The sequence below is a fragment of the Anser anser genome (genome assembly GCF_964211835.1).
Source record: "Anser anser genome assembly, contig: HAP1_SCAFFOLD_60, whole genome shotgun sequence".
NCBI lineage: Eukaryota > Metazoa > Chordata > Aves > Anseriformes > Anatidae > Anser > Anser anser.
This window is the reverse complement of record NW_028153867.1, coordinates 747,159-772,408: the sequence shown is the minus strand read 5'-3', so window position 1 is coordinate 772,408 and position 25,250 is coordinate 747,159. Positions and strand designations below refer to the sequence as shown.

The 25,250-nt window shown below is 40.9% G+C and overlaps 2 protein-coding genes and 2 pseudogenes across 6 annotated transcripts in view; 1 reads left to right on the top strand and 3 right to left on the bottom strand.

Moving 5' to 3' along the window:
* Positions 1–25,250, top strand: part of LOC310891269 (nuclear pore complex protein Nup153-like) — a 270,187-nt pseudogene that overhangs the window by 118,648 nt on the left and 126,289 nt on the right. The gene's annotated exons all lie outside the window — the stretch shown is intronic.
* Positions 1–25,250, bottom strand: part of LOC310891264 (nuclear pore complex protein Nup153-like) — a 42,133-nt pseudogene that overhangs the window by 3,567 nt on the left and 13,316 nt on the right. The gene's annotated exons all lie outside the window — the stretch shown is intronic.
* Positions 4,485–7,150, bottom strand: LOC310891247 (uncharacterized protein). Of its 3 annotated transcripts, none has more exons than XM_083853515.1 (4): positions 6,671–7,150; positions 5,337–5,429; positions 5,011–5,101; positions 4,485–4,670 (listed from the first exon to the last, which is right to left on the bottom strand). In XM_083853515.1, exons 1-4 carry the CDS (start codon positions 7,067–7,069, stop codon positions 4,525–4,527), a joined length of 729 nt encoding a protein of 242 aa, XP_083709641.1. In that variant the 5' UTR covers positions 7,070–7,150; the 3' UTR covers positions 4,485–4,524. The 3 variants fall into 3 exon arrangements, with proteins under 3 accessions (XP_083709641.1, XP_083709642.1, XP_083709643.1); XM_083853516.1 differs by having other exon boundaries at positions 5,011–5,098; XM_083853517.1 differs by lacking the exon at positions 5,011–5,101.
* On the bottom strand, positions 12,842–24,139 carry LOC310891265 (nuclear pore complex protein Nup153-like; the record flags this gene model as incomplete). The annotated part of the gene is made up of 4 exons (XM_083853531.1): positions 24,085–24,139; positions 21,404–21,614; positions 19,376–19,594; positions 12,842–12,897 (listed from the first exon to the last, which is right to left on the bottom strand). Exons 2-4 carry the CDS (start codon positions 21,597–21,599, stop codon positions 12,842–12,844), a joined length of 471 nt encoding a protein of 156 aa, XP_083709657.1. The 5' UTR covers positions 21,600–21,614; positions 24,085–24,139.

The window sequence follows — 25,250 nt, the reverse complement described above, 5'->3', positions numbered from 1 at the left end:
AGAATTTTTCCACACAGTGATCCTCAATAAAAACTTCAATCCTCTACTGCAGTCTTTCAACAAATTAAAGGAATACAAAACTGGCTAATAACTGTTCAGTGATTTTTGGACCTTTGTAGCACTAGAGTAACAGCAGTACACTCTGCAGCATAGTTGCAAGTACGTGGGAATAAGATACTCTCTCTCATCTCTTTTTTTCTCTGAAAAGTGTGAGGCCTCTATTTCACCCTACTAAAGATTTTACCACCAACTGTACTGCTAGCATTGAGACACTGCAACTTCTGTGCTTGTATGAGATGCAGGACAGGTTCCTTAAGGTGTCGCAATTTTTTGTCTAAACCTAGTGTTGAGATCAAAAAAGGGATTGCTACTAATTGCGTACGTATCAATAACCAGGACAGAAGACATGCTGCATATAGGAATTAAACTTTTTCTAAAGCTCTAGTACATGAACATATCAAATCCCGCAGATTTTTTCTAGTATGGTTTCAGAGGTCTTACTTGATGGACATAAGCGCACAAGTGAAGACAAAAGATATTCTGTTTACCTGAAGTACATGAAGGTTTGAACTACATTCTAGTCCTGATCTTTCCAGTCAAAACTGTTTAAAAAACAACCCACCAAACAGTAAAACAAACAAGAAAACCCCATGCTTCCTCTCTACATAAAACTTTTCACAATTGTGTTTTCTGCCCACCACCTGGCTTTAAAAAGTATACGAACTTCTTTGAAAGATCATGTTTTTAGTCTGAACTCCAAATGAACAACGTGTAGGGCATGTAAAGAACAAGCACGTCATTAATGAAAGCTTTTCTCTAAAAAGGATAAACTTATTCTTGGGGAAAAGTGTGGAAACAGATGTTATCTAGGCAATATTCCTACAGGAAAAACGAATAATTTTGCCACACCTCAAAGGAAAAAATAATTGTGCTTAACAGGTAAGAAAATAAAAAAAATCAGAGCAAACCAAAAAATAAATCACAGAATATGCATCCTCGTTTTAATCATTAAGGATTACCTTTGAGCTCTGCTTTGGTGCTTGGCTTTGCACTTTCACAGGCTACACACTTCGTGGCCTCTGCTTTGTTTTGAACCAAGCAGGTCTCCCAATCCCAGCTTCCTTCAGGCTTCTTGAATTTGTCTAAATCCAGAAATTCTCCAGAAGGAGCAGAAAATGCAGATGCACTGCTACTGGTCACAGGTGTTGGACCCTCTGTGAGACAAACAAGACAGTTAACCATCCTGTTTGAACATGAACTATAAAATGAACATTAACTTTTAAATTTGATTTGTCAAATCCCACAGAAATGTTCAAAACTACTCCACAACTCCCCCCCCCGCCCCTGAAAAAAATAAAAGCCACCAAAAACCCACAAAGAAACAAACAAACAAACAAAAAAACCAGAGTGGAACTCAAAGCTTCCAAACAACACACAACTCTGTTCAGCACACAAGCTTCTGCTGCTGTTGACCACAGTGTAACCTCCATAAAGAGGCCTGACAGGTGCCTTTTAAAAAAAGGTGCCTTTTAAGAGAGAAGCAGAAGATAACGCTTCAAATTCAAAACCGGAAAGACAAGAATGGCTCTTCCCTTCCACAGCACACGCAGAAAACTTTTATCCTAGTATTACTTGCATCGCTCTTCCTCCTGACAAGTGCAACGTAACCGTGCAATTCACTGCACCATGGTCACAGTAAACCCCTCATTTCCAAAATTCCTCCTTGCAATGGCAAGAGCCTCAGACAAAGATGCCGACTGACCGCTCAGAGGTTGGAAGTCCAAGAGAATCAACTCTGTCTGAAATCCATTATCTTACCTCAGGAAATTTCAGTCTTACCGCACAGGATGAATACAAAAGCCCGGTCTAGTCCATCTTAATTTGTTTCTTCCACGATATATTTGCACAGGTGTTTTTCGATGTAATGGCATGTTAAATGACATTTAGAGTCAAAGTTAGAATTAGAATCGTATTTTAAAAACAATACAACCACGCTCAAAATCAATTACGGTCACACACAATGGGAAACAACCCAGTACTGCCCTGAAGAAGTTACCCAGCGGGTCACTCGCTTTCTTGAAGCCTACCACTGACCTTCATAGGCATCTCTCTGCTTTAGCTTAAGACTAGTTAAGACTACACTGTCTTGAAATCTGGCTTCACATCTCCCCTCAATTACATACAAACGGTGAGTAGAGGCATTTTGGACACATTCTGTAATTTTTTTTACTTATTTTTTGAAAGAGAAAAACGCAGTCATTTTTAACTCTTTCTATGGAGTTCTCATTTTCGCCAGTGAAAAATCACTATGTTGTTTTTAAATTAAGTCACTCACTTCAGCCATCTTCCCTCACCAGCTGCAAAGCCGGGGGTATCTGCATTGATCCAGCTCCGTACTAATACATTTCACAATCAGTTCAATTTATGCGACAGGCTGGAACCTGGGCTGAGACCTCTGAAGTGCCTGTAAACCAATCCTGCAGACAGCCGCTAACCCATCAACCGTACCTGGGAATCGTGTTGCTTAAAATATTCCATATATGCAACGTACTTTTATTCTGTACAAGATTCACAGAGGCTAGGATGGAAACAACAGGAAAAAAAGGACCATACCTGGTTTCTCAGACTGACAGGCTACACATTTGTTATCTTCCGTCTTATTTGGTACAAGGCATATTCCACAGTCCCAAGAGCCTTTCGCCTTCTTAAATTTGTCTCCAAAGCCCAGAGTGGCTGTTGTGTCAGTGCTGCTTGAGGAGGATGTCACTGTCACCGAGCTGTCTGTGACCACTGGTCATGTCAGAGCAGGCATTACTCCCGTTCCAGGTTTTGGTGTCTCACATGCTACACATTTTGTAGCTTCCGGTTTGTTTTGGACAAGACATGTATCACAATCCCACGTTCCAGGTACTGTTTTGAATTTGTCTCCAAAGCCCAGCATCCCTGCTGGGGGCGCTGCTGGCTTTGAGGTGTCGCATTGACTTGAACTTACTGTCTGTTTCATACTCTCAACTGTTGACGCTTTAGTAGCTTGACAAGTTACACATTTGTCCTTTATGTCTTTGTTTTGCAGAAAAGGGTCACATGTATCAGATTGCCAGTACGATGCTTGTTTAGAAGTCTCTTTACCTGCAGAAAAAGTTGTTATTGCAGGCCTAGTATAAACCACTGTGCTTGTTGTAGGTTGTGCAGACATAGAAGAGCGTGTTTTCAACAATCCAAAGTCTAGGAAGCAAGAAAAAAAAGTCTTCCTGTTAGCGCAGCACCTCACTACATGTAACTAAGTGACTTTACTAGAGGGCAAAAATTTCAACCCAGGTGCCAATGGTTACAACTAGACATTCAGACCGAGCGCAACAGGAAGTCCCCAGAAATCTTATCTAAACGGATGAAATTTCATCTGCTGCACTGGGTCACAACAGAACATTTCGTTAAAGCTTCATTTAACTCTTTGTTTCCAAGCAAGCTTTAAATCAACATTTTCACTGGTCGATACAAGTACAAACAGACAGTAGCTGACTGAAATCTGACAGTCCAACGTGGAATGGAAATAATACAATTTGATTAAGACGCGATGCCCAATCGAATCAAATTTCTAAAGCTCCTCCTTCCGTAGCAGATGACTCAAATCTACTCCAGTAACTGTACAGAAGTTTGTACTCGGAGCAGCAATCCGTACGGTATTTTCCCACAGATGCTGAATATTAATTAAATAATAAAAACTCAAGACAATTGAACAACTGTCTAATTTTCTATAATCTTTTTCAAAATGCATCGGACACAGGACAACTCCTTATTTAAAAGGTGGCAATTTTAACAGAAAAGACAAGCTACTAATACAGAAAGACTAAAGGAAATGCATCTTAAACAGCAGCTCAAGTTGCTTGTAAATCTACATTGAACATAGTTGTTTTGTGGTTTGTTTGTTGGTTTTTTTTTAGTCAAAAATGAAGTCTTTGAACAATGTGAAAAACACACTTTATGAAACTGTTGAAAACAATTGCAATTGCTTAAAAACAAAATTCAGAAAAGGGTTTTTAACGTAAAACACTCCACTTCTGTTTGCAGTTTAAATTTTAATCCACAGGAGCCATTGTAAGCTAAGGCCCAAAGATTCGCAGCTTTCGCCATGTATTTGGAACTGAAGCTCTTTCCTATTCTTTCTTCACCTGGGCTGAAGGTGGGACAGGAGTGTTGAGCTTTACAAACATTTCCTTTTCAATTCCACAAATTGTATTTACTTAAAATGAAACACCGATTATCTGGCTAATTCTCTTAGTACCTCATTTACAATTACATCCTAACACGTAAAGGAGATGCAACCCATCTGCTTTTCATCTTGCAGTTTTACTTCCAGCAACAAACACCACTTAGAATAGAAGGGGGCAGATGCACCCTAACAAACGCAGCGCTTAATGTAATGCTCTCCTACATTCATATTTATAGCAGATACTCTATTAACCATAAGTCGTGTGTTGGTTTTTTTTTAATAAAAAATGCTAGCGTATTTTTTGCAGCATCTTTTTAAAAGGAGTTCATTATCTCTCCAGGATTTTTTAGAACGTCTAAGACACTTCCTTCCTTTAAGACGTGGGCAGTGGTGAAGGGACCACCAGCAAAATCTTTGACCTCCTCTTTCTGTGTGTTGATGTTGGTTGAGGTGGTGGTGTCTTTTGAAACAAAAGAAAACAAAACCAGCTTTCACAATGTGACCTAGTTAGAGCAGATTATACTCACTTTTGTTAGAAACAAGAATTTCCAGCTTTCATGCTTCTCACATAAGAATCTTCACAAATTCTACTTACTTTGCAATGCTTTATGATTACAAGCAAAACAAAAAGCAACAAAACAAAAAAAAAATATAAAAGCAGATCTGTCACTGGAAAAATACTGCAGAAGTCCAACACTGCCTGGAATTGCTAGCATGCGCAGACAGGACAGATTGAAGATTTAATAAAGAAAAAAAGGAAAATCAGCACTTCAGATCTGAAGTGCTAAAGTTTCAGTTACCTAGGGTAAGAAAGGGCGTCACTGGAGTACCACTGGGTCCAGAAAGTTCTGCCGATTTTACAACGGGAACACTAAATGTAAACCCAATCTGCTATGAACAAGAGAGGTTTTTCAGATTCTCAAGCCACAGGAACTTCAATCGAATGCACACACAAAACCAAATCTGAAAGCTGCTCTTCACATTTGTAGCACGCATGCTGAATGACAAATTATAAGCCAGAAGCCTACATACTTTTCTCCATCAAGGCAGATTCTGCTTTAGTGTTCTGCAACAGCCTACTAAATGCCTAAGAAAAAAAGTCAAGCTCCTTTATTATTTTACTTACAGAAGACGTAGGTAGCACTTCTGCCTCAGTAGATTTCACAACTGGAGATGAAAACGCAAACTCAGGACTGCTAACAGTACTTGTTGGTTGTATCTGTATTTTCAAAAGAATTAAAGGTTTATATTTAAGAGCAACAACTACCTGAATTCACTACCCAACAGAAGTCCCGCAGTGACGTCGAAAAACCTGATGTTTGAGTTATTTTGCAGATAAAAGTAATAATAAAACACAGGGAAGTTTCCAAGTGGGTATAGGACAATATCTTCAAAACCAAATTCCAGAAACTGAGAGGAAAAGCTGGAGATGCTACTTAGGTCTAAATGCACGGAAAAGCAAGCCAGGAAGCTGAAGAACGGCAAACTCAGCCCAATGATACTCCAAGAACTTCAGCAAACACCTCAACATGTTAAAGCAGCTGTCTACTTCAAACCGTACAAAAAATATTTCAAGTACTCTGGAACAGATTAATGTTTATTTTATTGCAATAATATGCCAATTATTGCACCCTAGGCTCATTCTATGTGAGGCTTATATGACCACGTTACCTCTAATTTAATAACTTAAATAAAGTTGTGGTTTAACCATTGCAGGCAACTAAGCACCACACAGCCACTCGCTCACTCCCTCCAAATGGAACAGGGAAAAGAACTGGAAATAAAGAAGTAAAGTTGTTAAATTTGAGGTAGCATTAATGACTCATCGCATGTAATGGCTACCTGGAAAGACAAATGCCATAACCCTGTACATACTCCCCACTCCTTCCCCTTCTTTCCCCCAGCATTTATTGCTGAGCACGATGCTAAATGGTGTGGAATATCCCTTCGGTCCTCTGGGCTCCGCTGTCCTGGCTGAGTGCCCTCCCAGCCTCTTGTGCATCCCCGACCTCCTCGCTGGCAGGGCAGCGTGAGAAACAGAAAAGGACTTGTCACTGTGTAAGCACTGCTCAGCAACAGCTAAAACACCAGTGCCTTACCAACACTGTTTTGCTCACAAATCTGCAACACAGCATCATCTACTACGAAGAAAATTAACTCTACCCCTGCCCAAACCACTATAAATAACTTGGCATAAAGTCCACACCCCCCTTCCCCCGCAGACTTCCACAGCATTTGAAGCAGTTATACAATCACGTTAAATGGGAGTTGGCAGGCTCTAAGACTGAGAGAAGCAGAATCAAAACATTTATGCCTTTTTCCCCAAACTGGCATACAACCCCAATTCATTCAGCTGCGTAGAAACTAATATTTGTTAGTTTCATGAGCACCACAGAAAAAGTCAACTCGCAATAAAGCAGTATACTCATTGTAAACATTATTTATAGCATAAAGATTTACCTTGCCCGCCGCCGTCGCTGCTGCATCTGCCATGCCTGCCGCCTCCGTTGAATTTGCCACGCTTGTCGTTGCCGCTGTTGACCTTGATATGTCCTTTGTCATCAGTAGATATGGCATGCCCGCCGCCATTATTGGATATGTCAAGCCTGAGGGCACTGTTGAACACGTTATGCCCGACGTCGCCGTTGTATATATCATGTCCTCCACCTCCTCCTCTGATAGATCTGTCAAGTCCTCCACCTCTGATGGATCTGTCATGCCCTCCACCTCTGATGGATCTGTCATGCCCTCCACCTCTGATGGATCTATCATGCCCTCCACCTCTGATGGATCTGTCATGCCCTCCACCTCTGATGGATTTGCCATGCCCGTCGCAGCTGCTGGAGTTGCCGTGCTCATTGCTGCTGTTGAAACAGCGCTCGGTGACGCTGAGACAGCGCTACTACCAACGAAACTAGAATTGAACTGAGGCAGCGATGCAGCACTGATGGGTAGGGGTATGTTCGGTAGCACTGGTTCCTCCACTTCCTAAAGTTGCAAATTTTAATTTTTCTTATACAAGACATACTACTTTCTCACCCCATCCCACCCAATTTATTAACAAAATTAAATAGAACAAAAATCCATACAAATTAAGAGAAAGCAAGTTTCCAGAAGAAATCCCGATCTCCCCACCTCTGTCTACCACGTCATTTTAATTTATGGCAGGCCTGCTTCCACATTATACTCTATTCAACAACTGTACAGCAAGAACACTGAAAGTTAACTCAAAACCTGTGCAGAACAGAGAGGCACAGATCACATTTTTTTTCTTTCTTTTCTATACTTTAGTCATCAAAGCTCTGGAGAAGCATCATCCTTTCTAACTACCCTCGCATGGCCTCAATTAAGAGTACACTCTCAAGACAAGTGAGAAAGTGTTCCTCTTGCAAAATTAGGCAGGATAGCTGCCAAAGTTTCTAAAGTCATTACAGCAGTGAACGTGGAAAAAGGTAATGTTTAAAGAAGCAGGTAGGTTCAACAACCAAACTAAACACAAAAAGCACCAAAGAAAGTCAGACTAGCAGCACTGAAGATTGTGTTCTGGTAAATACAGTCTATACCATGTATCAGGATGCAAATATAAAAATCAGAAAACAGCCTCTTAACAACTTCAATTTTCATCCCTGCCACTTACTTTATTCGATTACTAAGATTGGATGAGTTATGTTTTAAATGGCATAGGAAATCTGACCAAAATTTGTACAGTACTATCATGATCTACTTAGAAATGACTAGGAAGGGATGTAAGTTGGTACTACTGATATTCAGTGCATCCTGTAGCTTACATCTGTTTCACAGTTTTGATTTGAAAAGTTTATGGAACTTTTGATATTTGGACCATTATTTTATTTGCGTTACAGGAATAAACAACAGTGTTTACGATTTCTTTATATTGCATCATCCAGAAGTCCCATTTAATGATTTGAAACTTAAATTAACTTAAATACTTAATATTAACTTAATATTAATTAAATACTTAATGTTAACGTAAATACTTAAATTAACTTACAGGCAGCTTATATAACATCCAATAAAAGAAAAAATAATCTGAATATTCATGGTCATAGTTTTATGGAATAGATTTTTCCTATTAAAATGAGAAAAAAACTCTCTCACAATGAGTTGGGTGAGTATCAAAAACTGAGTCATCGTTAGCAGACATGCAGAATGCTCTCTTCTACTACTCTTTTTCACACTCTTGGCCTGTATCTTTCTGTACGACTTAAATATGAAACCAAAAATTAAGCTTTTTTTTTCTTTTTATACTTGGCACTCGTTTCAAGTATCATTCCTGTAGAAAAACTATACACACCTTCACCAAAACTTCTCTTCTTAGGACTCATTCATTCAATTGCTAACGAGAAATGTTATAGTTTGAAGAATCTCCAAGGTAAGAGAATTAAAAATTTCAAAATTACATAAGCAAAGTTCAGGTATTCAAACACAGGAAATCAATTGGAGCCTGCTCTGAAACCCACAAGAAAACAAAAACAATGCAAAAATAAAGCGGTATTGTTATAATTTACTATGATGCAATAAAACTGACACACTTAGCTAGTTACTTCAGTAAGCTCAGTGACAGCAATTAATTTAAGAGTCACTTACCTGTTCTTGTACAGCTCTTGATAAATAGTGTATTCCTCTTTCCCTTCTCATTTTGCCGCCTCCGCTACTCACTCCTGAAGACAGACCACTGGACGCAGCAGTACTGAATTTGTAGCTGGTCACATTGCTAGCACACGACAGTACAGAAGTTGGGGGAAACAAGAGAAAAAAAAATTACCAGCCAAATTTTTTTTTCAAGATATTAGAGCTGTTATTAGTCCTAGAATTGAAACCTGCTGATCAGAAAAAAACTAAAGCTGTCTCACAAGTTGCTAAACGCTGGTAAATACTTGATGTTCTAAATAGGAAAAACTTTATTAACAGCAGCAATGAAAAGGACATACATAAGTGCACCGTTCACATGGGAACAATGACTAAGCCAGAAGACCTGAAATAGAAGAGCTGATTTAGATTGTTATTTTCCAGTGCTTCCTTTAAATAGGACTGGTTCTCTGATTCTGCGATGCACATGTATCTTTTGCAGGGATATAAAAGAACAGCTCACAAAAATACAGAAAGAGTGCACATATGCACACATACACATGGGAAACACTGCCAACAGCTCTGATAGAATAGGGACGCCTTAGACTTGTGTGGCAAGGTAATATGGCCTAAGCTTCAGAAGCAGCTCTGGCTTTCGTGTGGCCATCAGCAGGAACAGCAGAGGTGTTTGGGTATGCCAACATTCCAGAAGTCTTTTCAGACATGAATACAGATCCCTTTTGTAAGGCATACAAAGGCGTTTTTCTGGTACTTAAAAAAGCCTAGCTCAAAACCAGAAAGATATCCTAATCCAAGAGCAAATGGGGAAAAAATAACCCAAACCAGAAGTGAAATAGGGAATAACTCTAACAAAAGTACTATGGCAAGAAAATGAAGTATGCCTGGAAAAACTGTGACCTCAAAGCTTATCTTGCAGCCAATCAGTCAGTCAGTACAAAAGTGCATTAGATCGCACTGGAAGACACCAGGTCAAACTCCCACAATACTGAGGAGGAGAACTGGTCTAAACTTGTCAAATACTTGACAACAGCCTGCTTAGCACTGTAACTGCATAGAGGAAGACAGATCCCTAAGGCAGATGCTCAGACTTTTCTCTAATCCAAACTGTCAATCCATTAGAATTCTGAAAAAAGTCTTACATCAAAATAGATCTTCATTCAGACAACTATCGCTTGCCCCTAGCAGCCCATATTCCTCTTTCTGTTAACACCTGTGAGCTTCAAGGGGGCAAAGACAGTTGTCAGCCTTCAAGCAAGTCTAATCTACAATTGGACTCAGGATATAAAATATATATATATATACACACACACGCATAGATATATAGCATTGGTGGGCCAGAGATTTACTGAGTATTCCAACTCAACTGTCCAAAGGGACTCTTGCCAGCAGATCAGTGTGGTGCTCCTGCTCCAGAACATGGCACCCAACAGAGACCAGCATCACAAAAAACACTACCACCACTACCTACTCTACAAACAAAAGGTAGGGCACTGCAATAAACTTTGTGAACGAAATCAAAAGCAGTATGAGTTTGCTGTATCTCCTTCCTAAATGGAGAAGTAGAAAGGAGTTCTAGCAAAGACAATTTAGAACAGTTTGAAAAAAACATAATTAAAACCCAGCACCTGATTGCACCTGTACCAGAACCTTAAAGCCAGTCGCTTCCACCCCTAAAAAGGTGGTTGTTGTGAAGTCCAACTTTTAGATGCCAAAACAAAGTGTTGAGTTCTTTCTGCAAGCCAAAGAATGCCCATGGTCACATAAGAATTGCTTGGCAGATGAGCATAGAGTCAACAAAATTCCCTGCTACTGTTCTTTGAAAAGAGCGACCCCCTAAAAACCGAGTGCAAAGTCCCTTAACTCAAGCATTATTACCCAAAACACCATTTGCCCAGAAGGAAAAGCCATCAATATTATCTGGAGGATAACTCATTTGACCTAAACCAAGAAAGCAGTATAACACAAAGCAGTCTCCTCAAGAAGAAATTCAATTAATTCTGCTGGATTTTTTTTATTTTAGAGATGAGTTAGCATTTGGCCTCAAATGATTCTAAAGAACACATGGTCTTCATGTGAACTCAAAGCAGACAATTAACTTCATCATGAAAGGAGTATTAAAAAAAAGAATAATAAATCATAAATCTTCCTCCATGTTTTTGCTTAAAAAATAAAGAAAAAAACACATCAATAAACATCCTCCTGAACTGTAACTCACTTCCCCTACTTCACCTTCTAAAGAATACTTCAGAAAGAATCATCCCATTAGGACAGAGCTTTCAAACTGCAAGCAATTAAATAGCTAAAACTAATAGCTTTTCCCCTAGGGAACATTAGGAGGGACAAATTATTTTGTTATAAGTAAACTGAGTTATAAACCATGAAATATCTGTCAAAGCAAAATTTGTAACGCTACAGATTTAGTTAAACTACAAAATGAGCCATATTTCCTGTAGAAGGAAAAAATTAGGCCTCCAATAGCAAAGATCCTTTCTGTGGATACAGCATTATAACGTGCCTCGTTTCCCATCTTCGTATCCTACTCAGAAGATAAACTTGGGATAAAAAGTGGTGTATCAGTACTTTTATTCTTGCTCATCTTCCTTCCTTTCATAAAAACAACAATTTTCTCAAAGTTATATTGATCTTCAAACACAATCCAGACTTTGCAGCTCCCTCAAAATACAAAATTTTCATTGGATTTCCCATTCCTTTTACTGAGAACTGTCACCACCTTTCAGGTGCAGACCGTACTGAAAAAGGAGATGTCTTTCTTCCTTCAAGTAAGTTTTAAATTAATAGATGTCATACCTTTCAGATGGTTCTGCTCGCTGTTCTGCAGGCAAAGTCTTCTCTCTCATCCCCTGCAAGTTAAGTTTAGTTCAAGACTTAGCTGAATATGTTCAGAATACACAAAGTACCAACAACCACTTCATGTGGTTTTTTGTGGTTTTTATTTATTTATATTTAATTTTATAGCCCTGAATACACCTCACCTACTTAACGTTGTTCCCTAATTCAGCATTGTGGGTACAGTTCAGTTAAATTTTGGGGCTAAAGTAAGCATCACTGCTTCACTCAGCATTGAGGACAAACTGATAGAACACTAAATCAAATTTGTCAAATCCTCTAACAAAGAAAGTAATTACTTTAAACAAAATGACAAAAATTGTGTGTGTGGGGGAGAGTTTTCATCAAAACTTGTGTTTGCCAACCCCGTAAAAGGGACATACTTTTCTGTTTTCTGTCATTTATCAACAAACAAGAAAAAAAAAACCTCTACCCCCCTAAAAACTAAGCAGTTGCTGCTACATTCATTTTAGAACTTTACCAAATGGAGATTGTGCTGGCTAAACAATACAGAGATTGAAAGAGTTAAAAGCAATAAGCAACCAGTATTACTGTCCACTTTGATTTCCAGCCTAAGAAGCCCATACACTTAACAAGTGGTCATTTGTACACTCAGACTGATACTGGAAACACAGATGTTTTCGCAGAAAGAGATGCCCATTTAATTTTATGGAAAATTTATCAGACTCCATCTACTCCAAAGCAATCAAAACCGATAACTCAGCACATTGTCAGAACTCTCACTTGGAGCACATAGCTCACCTGGAATAGTTTACACAGAACACGAGCATGTTTCATCAGTGACAGCTTTGTGTACATGAGAATATAAAAGGAAAACATTTCTGTCTTTTAATATTCTTTCACTGACAACAGGATGACTCAATAGCACATCATGACATCGTGAAAACAACCACAAGACACTGAGTGTTCCAAAAACAGAATTAAATCCATAAAAGCTCAATCTATTTCACAATGGTTCCCACTGCCTTAAAGCTCGCCTCAAACATACTATCAGTACTTTTTGCAAAGATAGGATAACAATTGGTTTGAGAAACATTCCAAGACTGGAAAAAAAAAACAGGCACATAAGGACTCAAAAATGTACTCACTTGGAACTTTGTGTCTCCTCTCTGGCAAATTTTGCTGGACTGAGTAGTTGAAGTCGGTGATGGTTCAGAATACCGCGTATAACGCATCGGCTGACGGTTTACTGTTGGTGTCACAAGTCTCTTAACAGGTGGAGGCTGGAATGCATTCTGGGATTCCAGCTTTGAAAGGGAAACAGCAATCAATTTATCCTTACGTCCACCCAAATTAATTCCAATATTTATTGATGAAAACAAATTACAGAACTATAAACCTCCCCCCATCGGTCTTGGCACTCAGTGAATACAATTTGAAAATTCTGAAGACCGTTCAACTTGTAGAGGGAAATCACCAGAAAACCAGTAACGAAATCCATAAAGCTATATATAAGTAGCCAAAGTCTGACTGAATTCCGTTTCAAAATTTGGCAGTTAGCTTCATAGACAAAATAATTCATGCTACCATAATTAAAATAATCCATGTTCCTAGAATATGCTCCTATCTTTTCCTCTGCCCACACTGTGATTTTTTTTTTTTTAGTAGCTTAATTCATTAATTTAACATTTGAAGTGTTAAGCAACTAATTATACAGGCTTCTGGGCTTCACATCCCCTACATTTTCCCCCTTCAAAGTTACACAAACAATAGAACACACTCAAAAAAAACAACTTGTCAATCTTACAATAATCTCATTCATTAAAATATGATCCAATGCTTTACATGTGCATTAGATGCACTTCAAGTAGTGGGTTTGACTTCCCTTTTCAAAGCATTTTCACAGACCAGAGTTAATTTTTAACACAGACCACTGCGTGTTCTGCAAAACTGACTTAACTGAACTGTCAGACAGAAAACAAACCCTAAAGGCTACAAGATTTACCGATGGCTCCGCCTGCGGTCTTAAGGATCAGAAAATACAGTCTTAGGAAGCATGCTATTGTTCAAATCAATACCAACAGGAAATCGTTTACACCGCAGCTTTAATTTCACAGTATCTCCCAGCTCTTAGTAATAGGATTCACACTCTCTCTAAAGTATACAAAAATACATCTTTCTAAAAAATATTACATTCAGTTTGAAACCTTGAATAAGACATGTTTTATGTAAGTTCACAAATCTACTTCGAGTGAACGACGGTTCATTGCTGGTTTTAAAGGTAAAAAAGAAAAATATTAATTCCCCCAGTTAGGCATTCAATACACCAAGAGCTATTCTGCCTGGTACAGTTCCTTGAAATAAGAAAAATACCACATCACTGCTACCCACTGCAGAAGTTTAGCCCGAGTGCACAAGTGTTCCGTCAACCGCATGTTCACTTTAGCAGGAAAACACACGATCGTCTCCTCAGCAAATAATTGCTTCTCATCACGGGCTACCCTTCTCCCGCCACCATTATGAATTCTAGTATTATGAATAGACAATCTATCTCCTTTCACCCACTGACAGCTGCGTGCAACATTCATTTAGTGGCTGACAATTTCAGGCTCTCTGTTGCAAATCTGGCAGATCTTTCTTAATGCCTTATCACAGGTGTATTGCTATAATATAACTGAGAATTCACACCAGATTTGGTTTTAGTTATTTGGATAATATTTATGATATACTCCACTTCTCCATGCCCTTGTAATTTGGCAGATGGTGAAAAGATGGTCCAGGAAATCTGAGATGTTTGTAAACTCTGAAGTGATTGTAAACTTAATTATACATCCATCCAGTCAAGGAATTAGCACAGAAACTTCTTGAGACACTGTCCCTTTTCTCATTAGAACAGAAGATGAAAAGTTTGCACATCTTGTTATTTCCTTCAGTCACCTGATCTTCAAGTGGTCATTTAAGGGTTTTGCAATTTAATAAGCCCAAGAATACCCCTAACTAAAGTCATCAAAAAAAGATGACTAGTTTTCATTTTTTAAAGAAAATGAAAGGAAATCATGCTTTACCACAGCATTATCACCAGTTCTGTGCTACCTCCAAATAGGAATTTAGGAGCGTAAGATTTATAGCGTCGGAAATTAACAATTTTCCTCCTCTTTACTTTGAATGGTGATAAAAAGCAGAAAAATTAGTTTTCTGTGCCCGAATGAACACGGAAGTCTGTACAAAGTCTATATGACCACTCAAGCAGTATTTTTCTATTTGTGATCATTTCTTCAAGAGAAAACTTGCCTCAAGAGGAATTTTAATATGCAGCTTCACCCCAAGTTGGGGGACAAGATAAAACGACTTGGTGTGTTCTAGAGCTGTTGCTCTCAACTTACAAAGATAACATAATTCTTAACCTGAGTAATCTTCACAACCCATCATCTATTGTGGATACATGCCAATATTAACTTGATTTGATGTCTATGTTGTCACTGAGGTTTGAGAAAATTTTTCTAATAGTGATAAAGCATTGAAAAAGTTATCTACCTCAGCTTAAGACATTATTGGTTCTTACCTTTCTTCGTTTGGACTGGAAGTCAGTAATATCCGGTTTATCTATGTCCGGAGGCTGAGGGAAAAAACAAAGCATAAATATTAGAGGGCAATTTTTTTCTCCTGAGAGAGAGGGTTCCCTGCAACAAAAATGTGGGGGTTCATGGTCAACTTACACAACACAGCGGCAAAAGAGATGTCATTCTTTTAGCATCCTGTTGAAAAAACAGCGCAATAAATTAAACCGGCCACAACGTAAGGAAGAATAGTTTTATCTTTATCCTTTGATGGCACATTTACTAAGTTTTATAAACACATGAAGCAAAAACAGATTAAAAGAAGTGCTATTTACCAACAAAGGGCTTGACAGCTTCTCCACTGCCTCCAAGATGCACCACGCTGAGGTACTCAAGGTAGCGTGGGACCGCACAGTTTCTTCTCTAGCTTTCGCTCTCTTTTGTGCCTGAAAAATTAGCATTTTAAGTGTTACAATGGTCAATTCTCAGCTAAGGAGGCATGTTTTTTACGTCCCAAGGCTACACTGATGATACAATCAATATATTCTGATGACAGAGAAACATGCAGTCACTGGGAGTTCAAGCCATAAAGAAGAGAATATGTTCGGAGTTTAATGAAGTTTACCTTGGGCCTCAGTGCATCTTGCACGTGCTTGTTGCACGAGCAATAAAAGAACTCCGTACTTGTAAAAGGTCAAGACGGATGATGCTAGGACTGCTAAGGCCTCCGAAGCAGTAATCAGGGAAACAGAACTCAAGAAAAGGCTTGTGGTACAGAAAGCATTTTCAGTAACAACACAGACCTCAGAGTTTCACGATGGTCTAAGTGTACCATCTTAAAATCAGTGTATACAATCATAACCAGGAACTAGTTTTACTTCTCTCTTGCTTCCTCCCTTCCCCCAAGATTAAAGTTGGCTGCAAATCTTTGTCTTAAAAGATAAAGATCTGATTTAAACTGTAACAGATCTAAACATTACACTGAAAAAGTAAACTGTTTATTTGCACCACCCAACTTCAAATATCAGTCAAAAACTTCCTTTGGTGTGACTTTTTTTCTTCCCAGGTTAAACCCCTCAAATAACCACACTGTGCTTATCACACGATGTGAAGACAGGAAGCAGACCACGCAGCGTGTAAAAACACAAGTGAGACTCACAGAACCACAGAATGGTTAAGGTTGGAAGTGACCTCTAGAGATCGCCTGGTCTACCCCCCCGCTCAAGCAGGGCCACCCCGAGCAGGTTGCCCAGGACCATGTCAAGTCAGCTCTTGAAGACCTCCAAAGAGGGAGACTCCACAGCCTCTCCGGGCAACCTGTGCCAGGGCTCCATCACCCGCACAGTGCAAAAGCATTTCCTGATGCTCAGACAGAGCCTCACGTTTCAGTTTGTGCCTGTTGCCTCTTGACCTGGCACTGGGCACCGCTGAAAACACAATGGCTCTCTATGCTCTTTGCACCATCCATTCAGGTATTTATATACACCAATAAGATCCCCCCAAACCTCCTCTCCTCCATGCTAAACGGGCCCAGCAGTCTCTGCTTCTCCTCAGAGGAGAGGTGCTCCCAGTCCCTTGATCTTCTTGGTGGCCCTTCGCTGGACTCTCTAGTACCTTGCTGTCATTCACAGCAAGCAGCAAGAAGCAAGCTACTCTCTCCTTTAAAAGCCTAGTATTTTGGTTCCTCTTTTTACCATAATGCAGTAATATTGTAAAAAACAAAAATAGCCGACCAAAGAGGGTTCCCAGCTTTGCACCACAAGGTTTCAAGGTTTCCCGTAAGTGAGGTACTTGTACTGCCCTTTTTCCGTTGCACAAATGGACTGTCAGAACAGAGCCAGCAAACCCGCGTTTTCATTTTCTTCAAATTCCTTTTGATTTATCGATAAAAGTCACTTTCATTTAAATACATTCCTACCAAACCTGATTTGACTTTCCTTTTCGATTCAGCTCTAGCTAATCAGAGTTGTCAGCAGTTTTTATTTGCTATTTCCAAGAACTCTTGGGGGCAAATAACTCTCTCCAAGAACTATATGAATCGTTCAAAACAGAAAGCATGTTACTGCTTATCTTGGGACTGCATTTAGTCCTGCATGCCTCTGTGTACCAGAAGAACAAAGGATCAGCAAAGTTGATTTTAGATATTTTCAAAGACTGCAGGTTTATACAACATATCCATAGCATGAATGTAGGCATGCTTGGAAAAGAAGATCCACAGATAAATATTAGCCAGGTTTGACTACTGTAGCTTTTGCTACCATAAACACAAGTTTTCAAAGTTATGCTGTCATTGGCTTTTTTGCATCAAGTTATTTTAACGTAATGTAGTCAGAGGCAGACAATGGCACTTAAATGGAATTTTTTGAAAGACCTAACAACAGAGGAAACCCCAACTACCAACAACTAGCCCAAACTGTCATTCTTGTTCTTTCTGACAAGTATTACCTGTGGTAAAAACTGTCATTAAAGAATTTAAACAGAAATCAATCTCGTCTATTTTTGTAGACCAAGAGGGCAGAAGAGCAACTGTTTGGCAAAACTTTTCCCCTTCGGCAGTGCTCCTTTTATTATTTCCATCACTATTTCCCACTACACTACTTTTCTCATACCTGATAAGGTTCCGTCTTTGGCTGCCTTGATCTTACAGCTGCACCACCGGCATAAGCCGTCTTTCCGGGGTATAATGGAGAAAACCCAAGCTGGTTTTGCTTAAAAACAGACGTGCTTCCACGTACCTACGGAAACACAGTATGAGAAGTGGATAGAAAAACAGGTACACATTCAAACTGATTAAAAGAAATACTGTGCAGTACTTACAGGACACAGTCCTCCAAAAACAAATAAACTGAATGCAGGTTTCTTAGAGCTAGCTGCAGAATGCTGCGAGAGGGAATGAGTTCTTTCATCTTGTGTGGGCCAGAGCAGTGACGATGAAGTATTTTTTAAAACTGCAACATCTGCCAAAATGACGTATGCTAGATGTAAATGCCTCTCGTACGTACAGAACTTTAACAATAAAGATCACACTAATTCAAGTTCTTCAATACAGAAAAATAAGCATGACTTCAGCTTCTTTAAATAGATCAACTTCACGTACAGACTGAAAACCAAGTATCACCTACAAACTTGAAAACTGTTCACAGAGCTGCAAGTAGTTTTCACCAATCTTACCAAGTTAATACTGTGCTTCCAATGCAGGTATTTTTTTCCTTCATGCTAAGATAAAAGAGGACCGCATAAACATCAGTGCATTTGTACGGACAAAGCTTTTTTCTGTGTTGGTAAAAGGCTGGAGGCCAGCACAGATCATAATCGCACAGGTTTTAAACCTGAAGATTCCCCAAAGGCTGCTCTAAGAGTTAACGATCTTCTGCCCATGTATGTTTTACGAAGACACACCAGAAAGTTCTAGTGCACTCAGGTTATATTGCTAAAGCCCAGCAACTCTACTCTCAGCTGTACAAAAGTTCTCTGGAAAACCTGCTGAGCACACGTCAGTCCCTGTCTATATGGGGGACTAGAAAAAGCTGCAAACCTGCTGTTCGCCCTTTCAGCGAGAAGACCTACGTACCAACCTACATCGACACGATGCTTATTTTTTATTTTAAAATGGTGTGCTTTCCTCAATGAATTTGGCAAAAGACATGAAAGTATTGACAGCTGAAGCCTTCTACCAAGAAAGGTCAAAAAACAGCCTATAGCTTATGTCAGAGTAGTTTCTTTATCTTCTCTTGCTGAAACACAGGAAAACATCTCGTGTTCCTATTTGTCACCTGCACTTATTCACATTTAACCAGCTGTCTGTTAGATATTCTGAGTCACTCTTCCTTCTAGACAATCAGCCTAGTTGTCAAGTTACGGCAAGTCAGCCTGATTTCCTACCGTCCCAGTTCAAAATTTACATATAACCTAGCTGAATGCATATATTTCAGCATTGACTCTTTCTAACATCAGGGTATCATAAACGTATTCCAAAGCACGCTTCTATTAAAAAGGTGATAGGATTATATACTTCTAAAACACTAAAAATTCAATTTAATTCTCGCATCCAAAGTTGACATTCACCTATTTTATTTACTAAGGTGATGTGGAATATTAAAGAACGCAAGGTACTTCACATTAAAAAAAAAGTCAATTAAACAGAGAACACAAAAATCACCTTCATCAGATGCTCTAGAGGAGGAATCACTGGTTGTTGAGATGTTATCATCGTCTTGTTGAGAGGTAGAATCTTCTATTTCTTTTATGAAGGACAGCCTAGGACTGCCAATGCCAAATACAGAAGATGTCGAGGGCTGACAAGGTGGGACAGGAGAATCCAGCGTGGTATAATTCAGACGGCTCCGATGAAGAGAGGGCCTTGTTAACACAACTGGGAAGTTCAGTGCTGATCTACTTGTGGATGGTTCTAGACAAGAACAGGGAGATAATTAGCTTTGCTATAGACAAGCTCACAGAAGCCAAAACCTGTTTCCTATCGACAGCCATGCTATTGCCAAGTTCTAAGCGCAAAAAGAGAGAAGCCAAATTTAACTTCTTCCTCACCCAGATACGGTTGCATCTAACTGTCTGGCTACAACAACAACACTGCTTGCGATACACAGTATTAATGTTGCATCCAGAAGTAGTTAACTATGAGGTTTTACAACACCACATTCTGACCCCGTGCTCAAATGCTCTAACGCTGACTTGGCCGTTCACTAAATCAAACATATATACTCCTTCTCCCATGTACAGCTTGCAATAAGCTTTACAAAATTTGAGATTACACGGTAAATTACAGATAACACTGCAGCTTCCATAATATTGGAACAAAGGTTACATTAATCTGAATACACAACATGAAAATGAACGTTTGCAGTACTTTTTTCCCAAGTTCTTCCATATCAGCTCACGTTAGAGGCAAAACATCATCTCCTACCCATTAACTATTGGGATTTTGACCCAAGGGACAAGGATGTTGACCCAAGTAACCAGATGAGCATTTTTCCCTCTTGAAGCAAAGGGTCTGCAAACAATGCCAGTGGCCTGGAATAGGTGGCCTTGAAGTCTATCTTGCTAAAAAAAATCTTATTCTTAAGCATAGTATTCGACACCCACGGACAGCAACATAAGCTGCAAAAGGTTCCAGGGTGTCCACCTGCTCCTGATCTCCTGGAGTTAGCAAGCTTGCAGTGCAGCTGTTCTTACTGAAAGCTCCTTTCACGCAGTTACATAGGAAAGCCAACATGTGTTCCTCAGTCACGAAGACCTTCTCTATTCTTTTCTCCAAACTCATTCCCAAGCTACAGCTACACAGAAAGCCATCAATCTCCTTGTTTACAATTAGATGAGATTGGAGGCAAAGATATTTCCTCCTTATTTTTTGATTCTGCCAACAACAGAAGCAACTGACTTTCCACATTATCTATGGTTACCTACGCACGCTCAGACAAAACTTCTTTACTTATTAAAAGCTGACTTCCCCAAAACAGCTAATTTAAGAGAAACTCAAATAAGAATAGATGCAAATTTATACAACAGGACTACAGGAACAGTGAGAGGCACTGGATATAAGACAAATTAATCTTTCATGAGGTAAAGGAGTTGCAAACCTCGTTGCCAACGGTCAAATACCTTTTCAAAGACACCCCCTCCCCCCGCGTAGACCTTAAAGTTATTGAATATTTTAAGGATAATAATCTCATAAACCACATCCGTGCACAAGTTCCCCAGTTCACCATCAAGTTAACAAGGAACTTTACTAAATTGATCAAAGCCCAGAACAAAAAAAACCAAAACAAAACAAACAAACTCAGGACACGAGACGGAATTTTCCTCTGCCATTCTAGCATCTAGTCTTTTGTTTCGAAGACTGCAAAACAAATTAATTTTTTTAATTGCCTTAGGCAATTAGACAGATTTTCATTCCATATCTTTTAAAAGATGGAAAATGCAACCCAGCACACTTGCAAATGACTTATTTTCAGCATTTAGCACCTGGCTAATAGAGTACCTAAAGTTAACTGATGCCTTCCAAGAGCATAAGATGTATGCTTCGTAACTGTGTATACAGTTTAAAGCTAAGACGGTTTCACAAACAGTTGTTTCGACTTTTTTTGTTTTTTTTTCATTCTGTCAAAACCCTCATTCCAATTTCCTTTTGAAATTCAGATTCAAAACTAGAAATCTGTGAATAAATACAGATGGCCAGAATTCCAAATGATTTTTCACATACCTCGTCTACTAATTCCTGCTGGTTCAGGCGTGAATCTCTCATCGATTATGGTATCTTCATCTGCATAATCGTGATGATAGTTTACCGGAGTCTCCTCCTGGTTTGCAGATTCATTTCTGTCTACACACTCCTCCTCACGCTTATTGAAATACTTCTGCAGCCAGGCCGGTACAATATTTTTCACCGTTTCTGTCATTCTGCTAATTATTCCCTGCTTGAAAGAAAAAACACTTGTTTAATTACAGAAACACAGTCAACAGCATATGCTGCGATACCACCTTCCACGGACCTTGAAGACAGATATTATACAGCAAATATTCAGAAGACGACGACGAGGTTGATCCCTGGCATAGGATCGCTACACTTCTGGTAAACCTAAAATTCACCTAAGATTGATTTACAACTACCTATCACTGTCTGCACTTCCAAGTGACCTTGGCAAGGTTCAAAGTTTTGAAACCTCTGCCAAAATTCACCAGCAGGTCGTCAATCTGCAAGGCTATCAGGAAACTCTACGCCTGAACAGCTCCTGACCTACAGACTTGTTCCAGGACTCTTCCTCTTCGCACCCTCCCGTGAAAACCAACTAAACCAGAAGTTCAGCAATTATCTACTGCGACAGTCAGGACCATACTACCCATTAAAATCAGTGAATCTAAATATTTTCAATTTTAGTAATGCTGAATTGCAGTGACTATACGCACAAAAAACAGTTCTGCTCTCAACAGTCAGGCTAACCCAGAAGATGTCCTGCAAGAAACACAGCTATAGCTATAGCACCAGCACCTCCTCTTGCAAGAGCCTTCTAAAGCTGTTGCTGTATTTTGTAGAAGACTGACTCTGCGGCATACATCGGGTACGATCGGAGAATTCCCACCTGACCGAAAGCCCCAGGAACTACGGTTAAATAAAAGATACATTAATATAAATGAATATAATTAATAATAAAAATTAATAATAAAAAATAATATCCAGAAAGCTGACAATCATGAGCTAGGCATCCTGCTAATCATCCCTCCTGCAGGCAGGGGGAAAAAAAAAAAGTAGATTAGATCCAGGACTAGTTCCCAGGAACTTTGAAGCTGCTAACTATACTGTCTACAGTGCCCAGGCACCTTCAGAGCTTAATGGTAAGAGACAGAGGGTTTGGTGGGCTGTAATTACGATCACAAGCACACAAAACACATCTATTTAAGTATTTCTAAGAATCGACTTATCGACTAAAGTTGTAGGGGGAAGGATGAGAAAAACAGCGGGGTAGGGATCAGAACCAGAGGTATAACCTCACAAAATCGCATCGGTCGCTTTCGTGCCTCCCCAACTGCATCACTGAGAGACAATTAACATTAAGCCACAGAACCTTCTGCAGAGTGGACATGATATTGAAGATAAACTGAAATTAATTGACAAATGCTCTAAGCAAGCTATCTGCTCAAAGCTCGTCCTTTTACGTTATGAATATTTGCACGATTCGTCTGGTTACAAAGCTAACTGCTATAATAAATGCACACATGTAACACCTATCAGTTTGTCTATTTATCAAATCATTAAAATTCTTCCCCGATAAGTTACTGTTAATTTGATCTGTGCTGGATGTGCAGCAGCCATTCTCTGTGCAGAATCCCCCAGATATCCCCACGCACGTGTTTGCTCTGGCACACTCTTTAAATAAACCTACTGGAAAACACGCAGAGATAACAGACAATGGAAAAGTTAGAAAACCATCTCCACTGATTATTTTTAATCCACGTGTAAGGTTTATCAGTTAGCTACACAGTGTCGGCACACGCAAGCTATGGCACTTTCAACATTAATGCACTGTTCAAGCCAGAGGTTTCAACGGTTGCTCTGTAAGCGTGGGGAATGTTTGCATTGCCCTTCCAGGCCAGCTTTAGATGGACAAGATTGATTGTCAATATGTGGTATAAGGGACTTGGCATTTCTGCAAGTGATAAAAACCTAAATGAGCAGCTATCCATGCGTAGCGCTCCCTTGGTTTTGCATATGATAATCAATCCCCTCAGCTACGTTGCTCATTTAATAGCGGAGAGGTTTTGGCTGAACAAACGTGCAGAGGGCATCTCCAGAGCATCTCTCTGGGCGTCCTGACATTTCTTAGCAAAGAGCTGCTGGGAGGGATCTCGGCGCGTCCCCCCTCCAGCACGGGGATTTTCACACCCCGAATTGACGGACCGCTTTCACCGTCAACCTGCTGTACCCTACAGCACAAACGAGAAGCAAAGCCTGGCAGGTAACGTTCAGAGAATTGATGATGGGCTGAGGAGGGGTGCAGGGAGCGGGGAAAGCCCTGGGGGTGGCACTGGGGGTCCTGAGGGCAGCGGGCTGGGGGTGAAGGGGAGGGGGAGGAGGGGGGTAATGGGCTGGGTAGAGGGGTAAGGGGGTAAGTAAGGGGCTGAGGGGGTAACTGAGGGGGTTAGGAAGGGGCTGAGGGGGTAACTGAGGGGGTTAGGAAGGGGCTGAGGGGGTAACTAAGGGGGTAACTAAGCCGTTGAGGGGGTAACTAAGGGGGTAACTAAGCGGTCGAGGGGGTAACTAAGGGGGTAAGGAGGTGGGTTGGGGGTAACTAAGGGGATAAAGGGGCGGGTAAGGTAAGGGGGTAAGTAAGGGGGTAACTGGTGGGCTGAGGGGGAAGGGCCCGCTGTGGGGGGGCCGCTCCTCACCCGCTTGCTCCTGGCACAGGGGGGCTTCGCGGCGCCCAAACGGTGGCGCCGCCTCTTCACCTTGCCGCCGGCCGCTCCTCCTCCTCCTCCTCCTCCTCCTCCTCCTCCTCCTCCTCCTCCTGATCGGGCTCCTGGGCTGCCGCCCGGCGCCCCGCCGCCACCGGCCCTGCCACCGCCGGCCATGCCGCTGCCGGTCGCGCCGCTACCGGTCGCGCCGCCCGAGGCCATACCGCCCCCCCCCCGCGTTCGGTGCCGTCACGGGGCCCCCCCGCCCCCCGCCGCCACGCGCCGCGGGGCCTGCCCTGCCCCTCGTGGGAATAAAAATGTTGTTTTTGCAGAGTTACGTTGTTTAAAGGTAAGGAATGGGGTATCGAGGTGTGCTTGCAGCGATAAGAACGCTTAGCAGGCGACCTTGTAAAATGCAGACAACCAGACTCCGTAGAACAATTCGGGGAAAATCACGGTGTTGAGTCAAGTCAGGTAAGTGAAGAACCATTACCGCTTCAACCAGTAAAAAAGTCGAAAGAAATTCGAAATTTAACAGGCCGGCAACTGAAGGCCATGCATTGTCTGGGAAGCATCAGACAGATTGTGAGCCTGGATCACCCCCTCAGTGGGGAAACAGGGGAGGGTCCCGTCATCAAAAAGTATATAAACTGGGTTTTGGAACCAGCAGGGGCGCTCCTGCTCGTGGGACGCCCGCCACTGCGATCGCGAATAAATTCCTGCTTCGCTGAGCTCCTCGCCTGAGCCCAAGTTATTGGCTACGGAGTGTTTCTCACAATTTGGGGGCTCGTCCGGGAGCCAGTCGCCTACTGGGGAGCCCCACCGCCGCAGCAGCAGGAAGGCATGCCCCGCTGATTTCAGCGGTCCTGTGCATCGACGGCGGCGGTTCTGCGGAGAGCTGACAGAGGGCCCGAGACTGATGAAAGAGGCAGGATCCGTGAAGGAGTGGGGAAGGGAAGAAGGCAGGCACTCCGGCTTTGAGAATTGATCCGGTAACTCTGTGCACAGACCAAGGTAAGAAATAGGAAGTATTGCCTTGGGGGTCGGGTGAGACTCTGTGTGCCGTGTGATTGAGACGTACTTTTGTACGGAGCGAGTGTGGAGTCCTGATCCGCGGTTCCGCAGCTCCGCGAGGGGCGCGGCCGGAGACGGACGAAGCG